Genomic DNA, 17,107 nt, shown 5'->3' on the forward strand with positions numbered 1-17,107 from the left:
GTCTTTTTTTGTTTTTTGAATGAATTTAGAAATGTAACATCCCATTCTTTCTTTAAAGATGTCTTCATGGCTGAGGTTAATAGTACTCTTTTTAATTCTATTCTGTTTCTTTCTCTTTTTTGTACTTATTTTCTTTCTTTTGTCATTGTTGGTAAAAGCATGTTTATTGAACATGATATGAAAAAGCTAGCTATATGGAATCTTTTGCATAGGTAGGGTCCACATTGGTTGGGATTGGGGGCAAGGTTAATAGAAGCTCTCTTGTTTCCTACTGGGCTGCACTGTAAGAGAATTGGATAATATGCTGAATATTGGGAAGGGCTAATTAGAGGCTAATTTCTAGCATATGTAGTCTCCTCCCTTTTAATTTTTTTCTCAAAGAAAATCTTAACGGCATCAAAGTTACCTGGCTAGTGTTCTTGAATATAGACAAATTTCCTTTTTCATTATACAGATTTTCACTGTACCCTCTCATTATTTCTATGAGTGGGCTCATTGATTTTTGAGGTATTTAGTTTCCTTTTCTTTGTTTTTTTGAGATAGGGTTTCTCTGTGTAACATTCCTGGCTGTCCTGGAACTAGCTCTGTGGACACAGGTTGATCTCAAATTCATAGAGATCTGCCTGCCTCTGCCTCCTTAGTGCTGGGATTAAAGGTATGTGCCAGTACTGCCAGGGCTTAGCTTCCTTTTCTTCAGAGACAAAATCTTTAGTATCACAAAGTTGGGAGCCCAGGTATTTTGGGAAGAGGGAACTTCATTTGAGAAAATGCCTCCATCAGATTGGCCTGTAGGCAAGTCTGTGGGTTATTTTCTTGATTGACATGGGAGGGTTCAGTTCATGGTGGACCACTCCTGAGCAGTCCTGAGTTCTATAAGAAAGCAGCTGAACAAGCCATGGGGAGCAATCCAGGAAGTAGCACTCTTCGGGGTCTTCTAAGCAGCGACAGTGACAGTTTTCCGTCTAGCTAGGATGAGAAGGGCCCTAGCACCACATTCTGTTGTTTGTTTCTTGGCTCTTTTGAGGGGCCCGCCACCCAGCTCCCAAATAAATTCACACACAGAAGCTTATTATTACTTATGAATGCCATGAATGCCCTGCCTTACTAAGGCTTAGTTTCTAGCCAGCTTTTCTTAAATTAACCCATCTTATCTTTTGCCTCTGGGCTTTTCCTGCAGGGCTTTTCCAGTTCTCTTGCTTCTGTAAATCGTACTCTTACTCCATGGCTTGCTGTATAGCTGGGTGGCTGGCCCCTGATGGCCTCCTCTTTCTCTGGCGGCTCCTTTCTCTCTCGTCCTAGCTCTCTCCTCCCAGATTTCTTCCTCCATATATTCTCTCTGCCTTCCAGCCCCACCTATCCGTTCTCCTGCTTTGCTACTGACTGTTCAGCTTTTTATTAGACCATCAGGTGTTTTAGAGAGGCACAGTAACACAGCTTCACAGAGCTAAACAAATGCAATATAAACAAAAGTAACACACTTTAAAATAATATTCTACTATATTTCCCCTTTTTGTCTAAATAAAAAATAAAGGTTTTAACTTTAACATAGTATAACTACATACAACAAAAAGTTACCAAGTAAGAATTAATAGTAAGAATTAATTTTCAATATTCAGTTCATTTGTAGTTAGAATATTCAAAGAAAATAATGCATTATCTATCATATCTTAGTGAATCCAAAGTTTTATACCTAACTTCCTATCATAATTAAGAAAAACTGCAACTATAGCTACCTAGTCTTCAACTTCATCAAAGACCCAGAAGGATGTAATATTTCTTAACAATGGAGACATTTGACTGCCTGGACAGTCACCCAATGTTCCTCTGCGACGTTGGGGCATCCATCTTCAGCCTACAGTCCCAGAATATCTGTAAACTTCTATGAAGCAGGAATTTTGGACTATCATACCTTGTTTTGTTAAAGTTCATCAGTTGCTTTCCTCAGTGTCCTGCAGAATATCTGGCAGACTCTTCTGTGAAGCAGGAATTTTGAAGGACTGTCTAGCCCTGTTTTGGCAAAGTTCAGCCATCTGTTTCTGGTGTGTCCTTCACAGGACTGTCAACAGTCAAGGCAAGAGAAGTTTCTTTGCCCTGTGGCTAACTTTGCCACAATGAAAGCAAACTCCATAAGGAGTTTCTTCAGTGCCCATCATCTCATGAAAAACCCTAAGTTAACAAAACATTTTAAATGCCATGTTCTATAAGTCTTTGAAAGGTTTGAAGACATCTATCTATCTAAAATATATCTCTGTACAATCTGGAAAACATACCTAACATAGCTACATTATTATTGTGATTGTACATGATTATTATAAATGACTACTAATCTACGTTTCTTGGTTATCCTATATAGTTTATAATAACAGCTTTCAAAAACTAGAATTTTACCTTAAATTTTTAAATGAACTTCATAGGTACAATACCTTAAACAAGAGTAGAAACATATATATATATATATATATATATATATATACACATACACATACATATATATACATACACACATATATATAATATGTGGTAACAAAAACCTTAAATTTGCATCAATATACAAAAACCTTTTAAAGAAGAATAGAAATATATAGAGTGTAACAAATAACTTTAAATTTATATCAATATACTATAGTCCTCTAAATAATAACAAACATCCAGAAACCACTAAATAACCAACAACCATCCACACCCCCCAACTCCTGGGAACGTGGGCATAGTTTTCTCCATCTACTATCTGTGGACAAAGTATCTTTAGGTTCCCAGGGAGAAAATTTTGAAATAATGACCAAGTCCTGGGAAGACCAGGAGTAACCTTTGCTGACACCTGTCAAGATTCAGGTCTCGCCTGATCAAACCTGATCCATATTAACCCTGAAGGAATCTATAGCCTCTCATCTCCTGTGGGAACAAAACTCCAAAGCATTTTTGATTTCCACTTGACAAATGTTTTTTTGACTTTTTAAAGGTTAAGACATTCCTAAAGTATATAGGCTGGTTTATTTCAACAGTCCCCTTTTCAATTCCAGGTCTTTTTGCAGCTGTCCTTTGCTTTTCAACAATCAAAAAATTTGCAATCAACACAATAACATACAGGATACAGACTATCTGTGTATTTTCCATCTTACATGGCTTTTTTCTTTTACACTCTCTTTAAAGACTTTATAAACTATTCTTTTTTTTTTTTCTATGACTATACCCTTTTTCTTTTCTTTAGCCTATGCACACTGGTTAAACACACTGTAACCTGCTTAGGGGTTTTTACTGTCTGGATCTCTTTTACTGCATATCTTCAGTCTTTTTTTGACCACATGAGCAAACGTTTAAACTGCTAAGATACATCTGGATTCTCTGTGTGGCTCTCTTGGCTGGCTCCACTTGCCTCTCAGGTTGGGAAAGCGAAGGGTGAAACTCTTGGCGATTGGTTGGAGGTTTTTCTGACTAGGAGCTGCATTCAACCTTCCTAGAGCTGTAGGATGCCAGTGCTTATACTGTGGCAGGTGTTGTTACTTAGTTTCTTTGTTTCTACTTAATGTACTGCTGCTCAAGGGCTCAGTGACTGGCAGAAACTGTCCAACCAAACCCTTAAGGGAACTGTACCCCTTGTGGTTGTTGTTCAGCTTTCTAGGCTTTATGGAAATAGGGCCCTCGTTTGAACGCCACATTGTTGTTTGTTTTTTTACTCTTTTGAGGGACCTGCCACCCAGCTCCCAATAAATCACACATGGAGGCTTATTATTACTTATGTATGCCCAGTCTTAGCTTGGCTTATTTTCTAGCCAGCTTCCCTTTAATTTATCCTATCTACCTTTTGCCTCTGGGCTTTTCTTATTCTCTTTCTTCTGTAAATCTTATTCTTACTCCATGGCTGGCTGTGTAACTGGGTGGCTGGCCTCTGGAGTCGTTCTCTTTCTCTGGCTCCTAGATCTTCCCTGCCTCCCTGATTTCTCCTTCTATATATTCTTTCTGCCTGCCAGCCATGCCTGTCCTTTCTCCCGCCTTGCTATTGGTCATTCAATTAGACCATCAGGTGTTTCAGACAGGCACAGTTACACAGCTTCACAGAGTTAAACAAAAGTAACACATTAAAATAATATTCTACTACAACATTCCTTGTTATATAAGCCTCACATTAGTTTTCCTTGGTTTTAACAAGGAGCCTTTTGCAGCTGAGCCATCTCTCCAGCCTCTCATGTTCTGTTTTAAATGTCTCATTTTAGAAACAAATTTTACCTACTAAATTCATCTGTGATGAGGAAGAAAAGACTTAACTGTTTCAGTTTCTTCTGTGGCTGTGACAGAATACTCTGATAAAAGCAAGTTAAGGGAGAAAAGGCTTATTTGATTCACAGTTCAGCTTATAGTCCTTCTTTGTGGGGAAGTCAGGGCAGCAGGTCCCTGAAGCAGCTGTACATCCACACTAAAGAGACTTCCTAGAAGGACTGTTATTAGTAGGTGTCTGAGGGGCTCGAGGGAATCGAGGTGTTGTGTTCACTTTGCTTCATTAGGCTCTTTGTCTGCTGTCCAAGGCACATCTCGATACAGTGAGTGTGTCAGATCATACACTGTAAGGAAAGTACCTACCAGTTTATCCTCACTTCAGACATAGGCTGTGCATTAGAGGATATTCAGGGCTGTCATATCTTCAGATGAGTTGGATATAAATTTGGGGATTACCAAAATAAGCCCAAGTTTTTATAATTTATGTGAAAGGCTCTCAGAAACCCCTGCAAGTGCTATTATGATCTGTCTGGAATGACCAAAGTCACCTTGGTAGTAGATGCCGTCACATCAATTTGAGGCACCTACCATGACAGTTGTGTTGTTGGAAATCCCCAGGGTGTAGGCATTTCTTCCTAGGAACCAAACAGGCCCTACTGTACAGTGAGCTGAAGCAAAATTCTTTCTTAAACATCGTGCTACTTTTTTCATTGTGAGAAGATGTCGTGCCCAAGAACTTATTTCCTAATGTTCATTTATCGTATCCTTTTGAAATTTCCCATAATTTTTCTTTTGTTTTCATTTCTTCTGAAATAATTGGATCTGTTCTTTAATTGAAGGGTAACAAGGGCTTTTGCCTACTCTTTAATCTGATTTTATGAAGGATGTTTGGATAGTGATTTACCCAGGGAGATAAATTACAGTCCGATCTGATGTGTTTTGATAGGCACACTTTATTTTCATCTTACAAAGCATAGAGTATAGGTACCAGAAGTTTTATTTAAAGGAAGTGAAATCAGTGGAGCAATTAAATATTAACTTGGTGGGGAGCAATTCTACTAAACTTATGTAAATACTTTTTCAATTAATATAAGTAATTGCATTTTTTAGATTAGTTGACAAGGCAAAAATTAGATTGCTTATTCATTTGAGACTTAATTTTGGTTTGTCTTTTTAAAGGTCATAATGGTTGTCTCAACTTGAGCTTTAATTTAATTTCTTGCTTGAAGGTTATTGCATGATATAGCATAACTAAACTGGTTTATACAAGGCATAAAAATTGAATTGGCTTTAGGTTTTATACTAATGTACCTTTTATTGTCTTTGGCTTATTAAAGGCATATCTTTATAGAGGAATTAATTAGATTTTAAAGGGATGGTTGATTAGGTTTATTTATTTATGTTTGAGACAGAGTATCATTGTATAGCCCTGGCTGGCCTGTAATTTGCTATTTAGACCAGACTGGCCTTGAACTCACAGAGATCCTCTTTTGCCTCCCAAGTGCTGGGATTAAAGATGTGCCACTATACATGACAAGATTTATTTTTAATTATGTGTGTGTGTGTGTGTGTGTGTGTGTGTGTGTGTTTGTGTGTGTGTGTGTCTGTCTGTCTGTCTGCATGTGAATGTACATGTAAAGACAGTGCCTATAGAAGAGTCCTGAAGAGGCCATTGGATCCCCTGAAGTTGGAATTACAGTCAGTTGTGAGCTGTCTGACATGGGTGCTGGGAATTAAACTTAGGTCATCTGCAAGAGCATTATGTGCTCTTAACTGCTGAGACAACTCGCAAGTCCCTGGAATGTTACATTTTAAATGTCTCATTTTAAAAATATATTTTACCTATTAAGTCCATCTGTGATGACAAGGAAAAGAATAATTGTCCAGTGTGTTATAAGATGTTTTAGTTTCTCTTCCTGTTGCATTGATTTAAAAATACCCTAACAGAAGCAACTTAAGGGAGAAAGGGCTTATTTGGCTCACAGTTCGAGGCTGTAGCCTATCATTGTGGAGAAGTCAAGACAACAGGGACTTGAAGCATGTGGTCACGTTATATTTACATAAAGAACTGTGAGTTAATAATGCATGCATATTTGTGCCCAGCCTAATTTCTCTGTTTTCACAATCCTGCATCCCAGCCAAGATATGGTCCCACCCACAGAAGACAAGTCTTCCCACTTAAGTTATACAGTCAACAACATCTATTACAAGCATGCTTACAGGCCAGGCTTGTATAGCCAGTTCCTCATTGAGACTCTGCCTGATTCTACTTGTGTCGAGTAGACAATCAAAACTGAAGATGACAGCATATATGTAGTTAGCACTCTTAGTCTATTTATTTGTGTTGTCTTTCCCCTCTTTTATTTTGTCCATGTATGTATGTACTCCTGCCATGGCATACATGTTGATTGAGGTCAGAGGACATATTGTAGAAGTTGACAAGTCTTTCACCACAAGGATCTCAGGGATAGAACTCTAGTCATCTGTCTTGGTTGGAAGTTTCTTTACCTCCTGCTGGAAGTTTCTTTACCTCCTGCTGAGTCACCAAGCTGGCCCTTTTGAAGGGATTTTTAATAAGCTTAGTAGATCTAATGTGATCTAACCTTTTTCCTGAAGTAAAGGCTACATTAATAGGTTGGATTAGATGGCTTCCTAGGCCCAAGTTATGTAACATATTTAAGAGAATTGAGATGTTTGAAATTTTAGGTGACCATATTTTTTTTTGGTTAGAAATACATTTACATTCGTGTTTTTATTTGATAACTTTAATTTGCTTTTTGTTTTTAGACTTTTTAAAACATGATTGATTGATTGAATGAATGAGTGAGTGTTCTGTCTGCATGTATGCCTTTATGCCAGAAGAGGGCATCAGGCCCCATGTGGGTGCAGGACCTCTGGAAGAGCAGCCAATGCTCTTAACCTCTGAGCCATCCCTCTAGCCTCGTTTTTAGACTTTTGAAGTGTGTAGCACTACTAAAACTGGGGGGACTTTGATAGAGACTAATTGCATTTCATATTATGAGATGACTAGGAGACATTGAGGTGGTATGTTACTGTTTGGTTCTGTAGTGTCCTCTACAGGGTTGTTGTTTTGAATGCTCTTTTCCCAGCTTGTGGTAGTGCTTTGACAGCTGTGGAGCCCTTAGGAGGTAGACCCTGGCTGGTGAAAGTAGTTGAGTAGAGGTAAGATTCATTGCTTGGACTCTAGTTCCAGCCTGCTCGTGTTTCCTGGTCTGCCGCAGTGTGAACATCTACTCTGTCTCACACTCCCATTTTTACAGACAGAGTTGTTACACCTTGCCTTAAACCATGAGCTCCCAAACAATCAGTGTGCAAGAGGAACTAATATACATTGAATGTAATTACTGTGTGATAGAGTGGGCTGTGGTGGTCAGGAACCAGAGTGACCTGATCACTCTGTAAGAAGGGTGGTGTTAGGACACACCTCATTGTAATTTGTTCATTTATTAGTTAAAGAAATTCTTGTATCCTCATTTAAAGATGGGAAGTTAAAGCAAAAATTTTAAATATGTATTCATTTAATAGTAAACCTTTGGGGCTTTGGGGTGTGATATACTTAATAGTAAACTCATTTCATTTAATCAATATTTTTGAAATGAAAATAATTTTTTCTAAGATTAGTTTTCATGATAGTGGTGAAGTTGTGTGTGTGTGTGTTAAATAAATAAATGAATAAATTAAATAAATAAATAGATACATTTATTTATTATGTATACAGTGTTCTGCTTGTATGACTGCAGGCCAGAAGAGGGCACCAGGTCTCATTACAGATGGTTGTGAGCCACCATGTGGTTGCTGGGAATTGAACTCAGGACCTCTGGAAGAACAGTCAGTAGTACTCTTAACCTCTGAGCCATCTCTCCAGCCCCCGAAGTTGTGTGTTTTTAACAGTCAGTGTCTGGTTTAGTAAGATAACAGCTGCATTTTTATAAGCTGCTTCTCATTCTGTCAAACACATGACAAAGTCCTGGAAAAGTCATGTGTGCTCACAGCAGCAAGAATGAAAGGCAAATGAAACTTTGCATTATCATTAGAGGTAATTTTCACTTGGCTGAGCCTGAGAGGGTCTTGCTGGGGCCCAAGGTCTCTGGATTACACTTGTGTACTGATACTGTGGTAAATACAAATTTAACTGGCTTACCGTCGGGGGGGCTATGCTTCTGATTGCCTGTTTGAGTGGGAATTCTAACTGCCTTCTACATGGTTTCCTTTGTTGTTAACCTCCTGTCCCTATAGCATCCTCTTTTCTGATCTTACAGGACTGTAAGGGTGTAAAATTGCACATGCAAAGAATGGCGTGCTAAGTCCTTAAGGGGTTCTTTTCTGTACTGTTACTTCACATTGTGGTCCTCTTGCTCCTATTGTCACTCTTTTTTTCCCCCACTCTTTTGTTTTTGTTTTTTGTTTTTTGTTCTGTTTTTTCTAGACAGGGTTTCTCTGTGTGGCTTTGCACCTTTCCTGGAACTCACTCTGTAGCCCAGGCTGGCCTCTAACTCACAGAGATCCACCTGCCTCTGCCTCCTGAGTGCTGGGATTAAAGGCGTGCACCACCACCGCCCGGCTCACTTTTTTTTTTTAAAGATTATTTATTTATTATGTATACAGTGTTCTGTCTGCATGTATGCCTGTGAAACACCATGTGGGTGCTGGCAGTTGAACCCAAGTCCTCTGGAAGAACAGTGCTCTTAACCTCTGAGCCAGCTCTCCAGCCCCTTATTGTCATTCTTGCTCATAGTTTTTTGTTGATTTTTTTCAGCTTCATCTGAGGTATAAGCAAAAGCCCCTTTTATAAGGGCTTCCTTATGAGCCTGCTGGTCTGTCTTCCTTGCTCAGTGTGGTATAGTGGATTTCTTGCTTGTATTCAACACCAGCCCCAGCCTTCTCGGGCCCTGCATTGGCCATTGTCTCCACCTGGTTACCACACTTGACATTGATGTGCTTTGCATTGTTTTCATGCTGCCCTCCTGTGTTCACAGCCCCTCTCTTGACTAATTGTTAGTTGCTATTGTCTAGGATAGTATGGGTTCTAACATCTGTTTGTCTTTGTTCTGGAATGTAGGCTCCATTAGGGATGCTTGTGCTTGGTTTCATATTTTTAAGACTTGTGCTGCTATGCCGGAAACATCAAAAATGTTGTTCCATATATATGAAGTGATTTCCTGAATTAAATAAATCACTTCAATTGTAAAAATTAAAGAAAATTAGTGTCTACTTCTCAGAAATCTGTAGTCTGAATTGACAAGACCTTTGAGATGAAATATATTTATAGAAGGTTTGGTGGCAGCCGGGCAGTGGTGGTACACACCTTTAATCCCAGCACTTGGGAGGCAGAGGCAGGCCATCTCTGTGAGCTTGGGGCTAGCCTGGTTCCAGGACACCAGAGCTGTTACACAGAGAAACCCTGTTTCAGAAAACCAAAGCAAAAAAAAGAAAAGGGTTAGTGACATACATCTTCAATCCCAGCAGATGCAGGGGGATCATGTGGCTTAAACAACCAAGGGTGGAGTGTAGCTCAGTGACAGTGCAGTTGACTCACGTGTGTGACACTCTTGGATTTATCCCCAGCACTGGGGTGTGGGGGAGGAGAGGGAGATTTACAAATGTTTACCATGTTCATGATGTGACATTAATACTTAATTTCAAAATAACCAAATGCAGAATCACGTGTGATGGCATGTATGTGTAATCTGAGCACCGAAGGCTGATGCAGGAGGATTGCAAATTTGGAGCCAGCCTAGGCTATATAGCGAAAGACAAAGACAAAATGATAAATTATCCCAGTTACTAATGACTGCCTCTCATGACAGTATGAAATGGTTATTGGCTACAGCTACATGTTTCAAATCATTTATATATAATGGTCAACTTTTAATACACTTTGCCCTTTGAACTAAGATCTTTGTTTTAAAATAAGCTCATGTGTTTATGTTGGTAACTAACTTCCTAAATTTACCAATATAGGACAAAGCATGTTTAGTCCAGCAAATATTGGCCAACCACGAAAGACAACACTCTCTCCTGCCCAATTGGATCCTTTTTATACTCAAGGAGATTCTCTGACTTCAGAAGATCACCTCGATGACACTTGGGTGACTGTGTTTGGGTAAGGATTATGGACCTTTTAAAAACATAGGCCCACCCAGTATTTGGTCATATTGTTGAACAGTGCAGAAGCTTTGAAAGACTTGGACAGCAAACACACATACACCTACTACTAGATTCTACAACTATGAACCGTTGGCAACATTTACCTCGTCTTATCAGTTACTTTCTGTTGCTGACGTGTTTCATACTGAGTGGCAGACAGCAGTGTGCATACTGTCCATATCCTGGATATTCTGCATTTTCTAGTGGCTCCTTCTGTGCTTAAGTAATCTTCTCAGCTGCTTGAACTGGCAGTGCTGAGATACGTTTATGTTCTGTGTCACCAAGGTGGCACACTCTAGTCAGTCTTTAATAATAGAAATGTGGTGACACTCCTAGATGCAAAGAACAATTTTTATTGCTATAATAATGTAAGCACCTTAGAGATACCAGGAAATCTTTTACTTTACACAGATGAGGGAAATGAACTGTAGACAGAAAAGTGGTTTCTTCAGTGAATCACAACTCATTAAATAGCAAGAACTTCAGAAACTGAGGTCTTTTGATATCAGTTTGGTCTTTACACTAAACCACATGTAGATTATTTCTCAAAGTGTGATTGCCTCACTTATATTGGACCTTACTGTGTTTGTTTTGGGAGTAGAATATATAAAGATAACAGGGCTCCTTGAAGGAAGAATAAATAGTGGATAATAAATGTTTATTGGGTTTTATGCGTTTAACATTTAAAAATTCAAAATGTGTATAAGAGTGCATGGTGGAAAGTCTTACATCCTGTTTTTATTCCCAGCTGTAACTGGCCTTTCTCTTTAAGGTATGATGGCCACTGCTTTGAAGGGATTTTGCACGTTACTGACTGCTTTAGTGAGAAGCAGGGCAACCACATTCCTATGCATTTTTTGGAAGCCTTGCAAAGCCCCATGTCCCATGTTGAGTTGGCTACTTGATTCTGCTTTTCAGTGTTGAAATATTCTATTTTTTCTCATAAAGTAGGAGCAGTGCTGAGTGTGCATGTCGATTTCTTAGGCTGTTTTTTGAAAAAGTACTTGAATTACTTCTAGTGTTTTAAAAAATATTTAAGATTTTACAGTGCTGTATCTTATTACTTTTATATTATAACTATTTTTATGTGTTTACTGAAGCATTTTTTTTAAGGAATAAAACTTTATTTTGATCATTTAACGGAAGTATTTCCAAGATACATTATATGTTCCTTTGCTTGTTTAACTTCCGTCAACGTGGGGCCATAGTAATAAAAATAAACGAGACATCTGTTGTCTTGGATGATCTCCTTAAGAGTAGGAGACTTTTAGATTTTACTGAAAGTGACCCTAGAGTCTACAAACTATGTCTTATTTCTCAAATGCCATCTTCACATGCAATCATTATTTTCCTTTTCGTTTTTGTACCCTATTTATTTGTTACTTTTTTGGAACAAAAAAATATCATATCCAGAGATCTATAAATAAATAAAAATGAAATTTCAGTTCTGAATTCAGTGTTTTATTCACATTGTTGGAGAGGTGGTTGAGACAGGATCTCACTCTATCCCTGGCTTCCTGGACTCCTAGAACTCAGAGATCATCCTGCCTCTTTCTCCTGAGTGCTGGGATTAAAGGCATGTGCCATGGCCCCTGATTTACTTATATAGATTTTAATGTGTTTAATTTCACTTTTTTTGTCTGTGTGTGAGAGACTCCCCCCCCCCAACCTCTCCCCCTTGAACTGTTTAATTGAAGTTTCAGGTTAATATATATTAGTAGTTTAAATTTTTTTAAAGCTATTTTTCTATACTGGTAGTAGCTGATACTATTTTCAGACAAAAATCACTTCATTATTTGGACTACAAAAGTAATCATACCTTATTGCAAAATATTCAAACTGTGTAAGACTTAATAAAGTATTCTCTTAAAGATATGGCTATTAAAAATTTGAATATCACCTTCAAGTAATTTTGTAGTAATTTAATAATTTTCAAGTAATTAATATCATTGTTATTGATGCTAGATTTATTTTTGAGTGTCATCTTTTTAAATAATTTTTTAGCTTTGTTACTGATGCTGAGTTTTATTTTTAAGCAGTAAATTCCAGAAATCTTAAGGTGATGCACAGTGCAGAGTGATACAGTTTTATAGTGTTAAAAATTTCCCTTTCTAGTCACACTACACCTAATCTTATAAAAATACACATTATGTGTATGTGCAGACCTGCATCTGGCTAACTGATGAAGGGCTGTGGTAATAAGCTATGGGAGAGGGAATTTCAAAGATTTCAGAGATGGGCTCTGAAAATGGAGAATAGCTGAGTCAAAAGTAATTTTAAGGTATGGCCTTTGAGTGACTGATATAATAGAGGAAGTATGGTATGGTAGTTTGCTTTTGTATTGATAATGGAAATTGACAGTTTTGTCTGGGCAATTTTTCCCCCCAGGTTTCCACAAGCATCTGCTTCTTATATATTATTACAGTTTGCACAATATGGGAATATCTTAAAGCATGTGGTAAGGCTTACTCATATTTTTTTCTTCAATTAAGATTTTGATTATGAAAAAAAGTTATAAACTGAAGAACACTACTTCTGAATTTTGTCTTTTTTCTAAATTTAAATTTAGTTTGTATTTTCAAAGAACACATACTGTGGAGTCTAGAAGACTCAACCGTGTATAGTGTTTGCTAAGAAGGAATAGTTCAAGAGTTGAGTGAGAGTGTCCGGGTCCACCCTCCCCTTCTTAAACAGTTCACAGCCTCCCAGGGTTAATAATATGTCTCATATTACATGAATGTTTTTCTCTTAAGCTTTACTGGGAGCGGAGGAAGGGGGGAGCCCAGAGCTGCTGGAGTCTCCTAAGAGCTCTTTATCCGACAGCGGCCTTCAGAGATGCTTGTACCATATGCAGGCCATACCCAGACTGCATTTCTGTTACTTCAGTTCTTCTACACAAAGTCATGTTTATGAATATAGCCTTTTAGAATTTCATAATAGCTGCTAATAAAACTTTTCTGTAGGAGATAATTCCTCTGAGAGTTACTTTTACTTTTAGGGAATATTTGCCACATGTTCTATGTTAGAAAGTTGAGATCTGGATCGGGATTAGTGAAGCTGTTTCTATGGGATCTTTCTGAATTCTATTATGCAGCTTTTTACGGGGTACCAAATAAAAAAGTGAAAGTCAGTTTTGTCTCCGTGTTTGTATGTTGGGTATGGGTTTTGTATCTCAAGAAATAACTTGGTTCTTTGCAGATGTCCAACACAGGCAACTGGATGCATATTCGTTACCAGTCTAAATTACAAGCCCGGAAGGCCTTAAGCAAAGATGGGAGAATATTTGGAGAATCCATCATGATTGGTGTCAAGCCATGTATAGATAAAGTAAGTTGTGGGTGACTTAAAGAAAAGAACTTCTTAGTCTGTATGAAGAGCACAGATAAGTGTTGGCATTAGTGTTTGCCCCTGAGCCTCACTATACTTCTTTCTGTTAGTTTATAAAATGGTGTTTATGGTAGCATGGTTCTGCAGTGGGCCAAAACTAATCACAGGACGTTAATCTGTCTTCACCCCTTCAGTTTTCAAAAAGAAAGGTCTGGAGAGCCTAAGTAACTTGTGTGGAGTTGTTAAAGTGAGGCCTGGAGTTTAGACTCTGGACTTCTAACCTACTCTGATCTTGCTCAGAGCAGCATCAGGTTCCATAAACTGTAATGGCTGGTGCTGTTTCCACATAGATGCTAACTAAAGCCAAGGCTTTCTGATACTCATTTCTGTGTCAGAGTCTTTACAGCTTATTTTATATGTACTTACTTTTTCAATATTAGTGAGTAAAATTTAAACTTCATGTGGCTTAAAAAGTCAGTTTGAACATACTTGAAGAAAGTGTATGCAAACCTCCCCTGAATGTTACATACTAGTAACGTTGCTTGTTGCCAGTACACACCGAAATCAAGCAAAGCAGATGGTGTTTCTGTTTTAGACTCCTTAAGGGAAACCTGAATAGGAAAGGATACTGAAAGTCTGAGGCTACTGAGAGGACTCAGAGAGTCCTCTTTTCCATAGGAATAGCTAATGGCACAACAGGAATTGTACAATTACATGTAAAGTAGTTAGTTTTTCTTTTGTTTTGTCGTTGCTGACTTACCATAGGGTCTGCCCTGAGATGCTTCTAAAAAAGATTTCTTACATGTATATCATATACTTTGATCCTGTTCATCCCCATTCCTCCCTCTTACCTCCTTCTCTGGAACCCTGTTTCTTCCCCAAATATCCATTTTGCTCAGAGATTCTTGTTCTTGTGGTTTATGATTAGATTGAGGCTGTTTGATGTGGCTGAGAGTTAGGTCTCAAATTATAGCTAAGAAACATACTGTCTTCTCAAAGGTAAAATATTTTGAAAACTATATATGATCAAATCCAGTAACCTTTTTTTTTTTTTAAGTAAGGTTTTCTGTGAAATACTACATAGTATTAGATGATGTATCCTGTGTTTCTTTGTTTCTCCAGAGTGTCATGGAAAACAGTGACAGAGGAGCCTTGTCATCTCCATCTCTAGCCTTTACACCACCAATCAAGACCTTAGGCACTCCAACACAGCCCGGAAGCACTCCCAGGGTTTCTACCATGAGGCCTCTTGCTACAGCATACAAGGCCTCCACCAGTGACTACCAGGTATTTAGTATAATAATATATCAGAGAGAGAGAGATTGAGATTGAGATTACAGTTAAATGTTTCCTGATGGCTTTCGTTGGTGAAACATTCAGACTTCTACGTTTCCCATTTTAAAGTTAAGAACCTTTGCCAGTTTGAAAGTTGTCTAGAACATTGAAGCAGTTTCTTTGTTTGGGCTGGGGATATAGCTCAGTGGTAGCTCACGTATCCAACGTGTGCATAGTGTTCGGTTTGATCTCCAGTACTGCACAGCAGAAGAAAACATTTCTTAAAATATCTTGAAAGGTTTTTTTTTTCTTCCCTCAGTTACAGTTGTATACCCACCAGAACATTAATACTATATACATTGCTGACATGAGAAAATATTAAAGCTTATTTGATTATAAAAAGTTATAAACAAAAGCAAAGACAAAAAATCCTTGTAATGTAATAGTAGTCGTTATCGAGAGGTGATCAACTTTAAATATCAGACATGAAAAAGCTGTCATTTAAAAAAAGTAGAGCAGTTCATCACATTCTCTGAAGAATGGTAGAGGAATTGTGGTGCTTGCTTGGTGGTTACTTGTCCCCTACCAATTAACCAAGAGTCCTGAATTCTGGCACATGTCGTGATACCTGCATTTGAGTGTGTGTGCGCTAGCTAGTCAGATGGGCACTCAAATTTTGTGTTGTAATCTCCTGATATTTGGAGATCATTACAGAATTGGAGGTTTTTGTTGTTATCTTTTTAAATCTGTATTTTAAATTACTCATTTCTTGTAGGGTTTGATTTTTCCTAGTTTTTTAATTGGAAATGTTAATGTTAGAAATCCATATTTTAGTGTCAAACTTATATATAGTTTAGTGCTCTTAAGTTCATTCTGTTGTTTCTATTTTAAATTAGACATTAACTGTAGAATTGACTAAAACAGTAACGTAACACATTTTTTTTCTCTCTTTCTTCTTTGTTGTTGTGTGTTTTAATAGGTTATTTCTGACAGACAAACACCAAAAAAAGATGAAAGTCTTGTGTCCAGAGCGATGGAGTACATGTTCGGCTGGTAGTCCAGTAGTACGAGCTGGACTGGGCCCCTTAGCGGAGGACTGCCGCTTCCTTGGGTTAGTTCTATAACCGTCTACGGCAGGGTTGGAGAGCTGTCTCAGCTAAGTCTGTCTTTTACAGCCTTTGTTTCGGAAACAGCCCGTTTGTGGCTTGCACTTTAAAAGATGGCTGAAACACACCTGAGGAAAAGATTGTCCGATAGCATCTTGTGCTTTCTGTGATATAGTGCATGCTTGGCGCCTGGACAGCATTGACTGCAGGAAAGGAAATGATGGAGTTTGAAGTGAGTCTCGTTAGCTTTCCTGAGGAGATGGATGAATTTCATGGAGAGCAACCACTACTTCACCATACATCGTGATTACAATTAGCGATTTGAATTATGGTCTTTAATTTTAGATGGTATTTAATATCTTGATTTTTTTTGTATGTGTCTTGTGGATTGTCATCTTCTATGTTCTTTTTAAAAACCACCGACTACTAAGGTTTCTTAATAAACTTTGTCAGTTTTTATGTGCTGAATATTTGTTTGAAGGTTGATTTATTGGCACAAAAAGTTATAAGGGTTCACTGAAATAATAGAAAACATTTTGTTAACTTATACCTAGAGTCTAGATTTTATTACCATTATGTTTTTTCCTACTTGATTTCTCTTTCCTTTTGTTTGAAGCACTTCTCAGATTTGAGTTATTTTTATTCCAAATACTTGGATATAAAAAAAAAAACAAAAACAACCCAAAAGAACATTTCTGTAGAATTAAGTTTGTTAATATGCAAAATAGAGGCCATTTAAAAATTTTGTGGTTTTCCCCAAATTAACTGTTTATTATTCAAAACATGATCTTACTGAGGCTGCCACAGTACAAATCGTGTCTTCCTGACTGTAGAGTTAAACCATTCTCCTTCCTCAGCCCCCAGCACACTGGGCCTTGGTAAAGCACTGGTGTGAGTGTGAGCTGCTTTCCTGGTCCAGTGCCAGTATCTGATCAGTCGCTGCTGCTGCTGCTGCTGAACTTGGACCTCAGTTGTCCACGTCTTAGCCATTGGCTCTAGAGAGAATTAACCACATTCTG

At 38.0% G+C, this 17,107-nt stretch overlaps 1 protein-coding gene across 3 annotated transcripts in view; it reads left to right on the top strand.

Annotated features, from left to right (window-relative positions):
- Nup35 (nucleoporin 35) overlaps positions 1-16,556 on the top strand; it is a 34,533-nt gene extending 17,977 nt beyond the window's left edge. For 2 of the 3 annotated variants that reach the window (XM_037204914.1, XM_028884450.2), the window contains exons 5-9: positions 10,195-10,336; positions 12,769-12,838; positions 13,579-13,707; positions 14,830-14,994; positions 15,962-16,556. In XM_037204914.1, the coding sequence (XP_037060809.1) occupies positions 10,195-10,336; positions 12,769-12,838; positions 13,579-13,707; positions 14,830-14,994; positions 15,962-16,039 (584 nt within the window). In that variant the 3' untranslated portion in view covers positions 16,040-16,556. The remainder of the gene's footprint in view (positions 1-10,194; positions 10,337-12,768; positions 12,839-13,578; positions 13,708-14,829; positions 14,995-15,961) is intronic. The other variant, XR_005091355.1, reaches the window with a different exon arrangement.
- Positions 16,557-17,107: the final 551 nt, after the last annotated feature.

Source organism: Peromyscus leucopus, chromosome 4 (genome assembly GCF_004664715.2).
Source record: "Peromyscus leucopus breed LL Stock chromosome 4, UCI_PerLeu_2.1, whole genome shotgun sequence".
In the NCBI taxonomy this organism is placed as follows: domain Eukaryota; kingdom Metazoa; phylum Chordata; class Mammalia; order Rodentia; family Cricetidae; genus Peromyscus; species Peromyscus leucopus.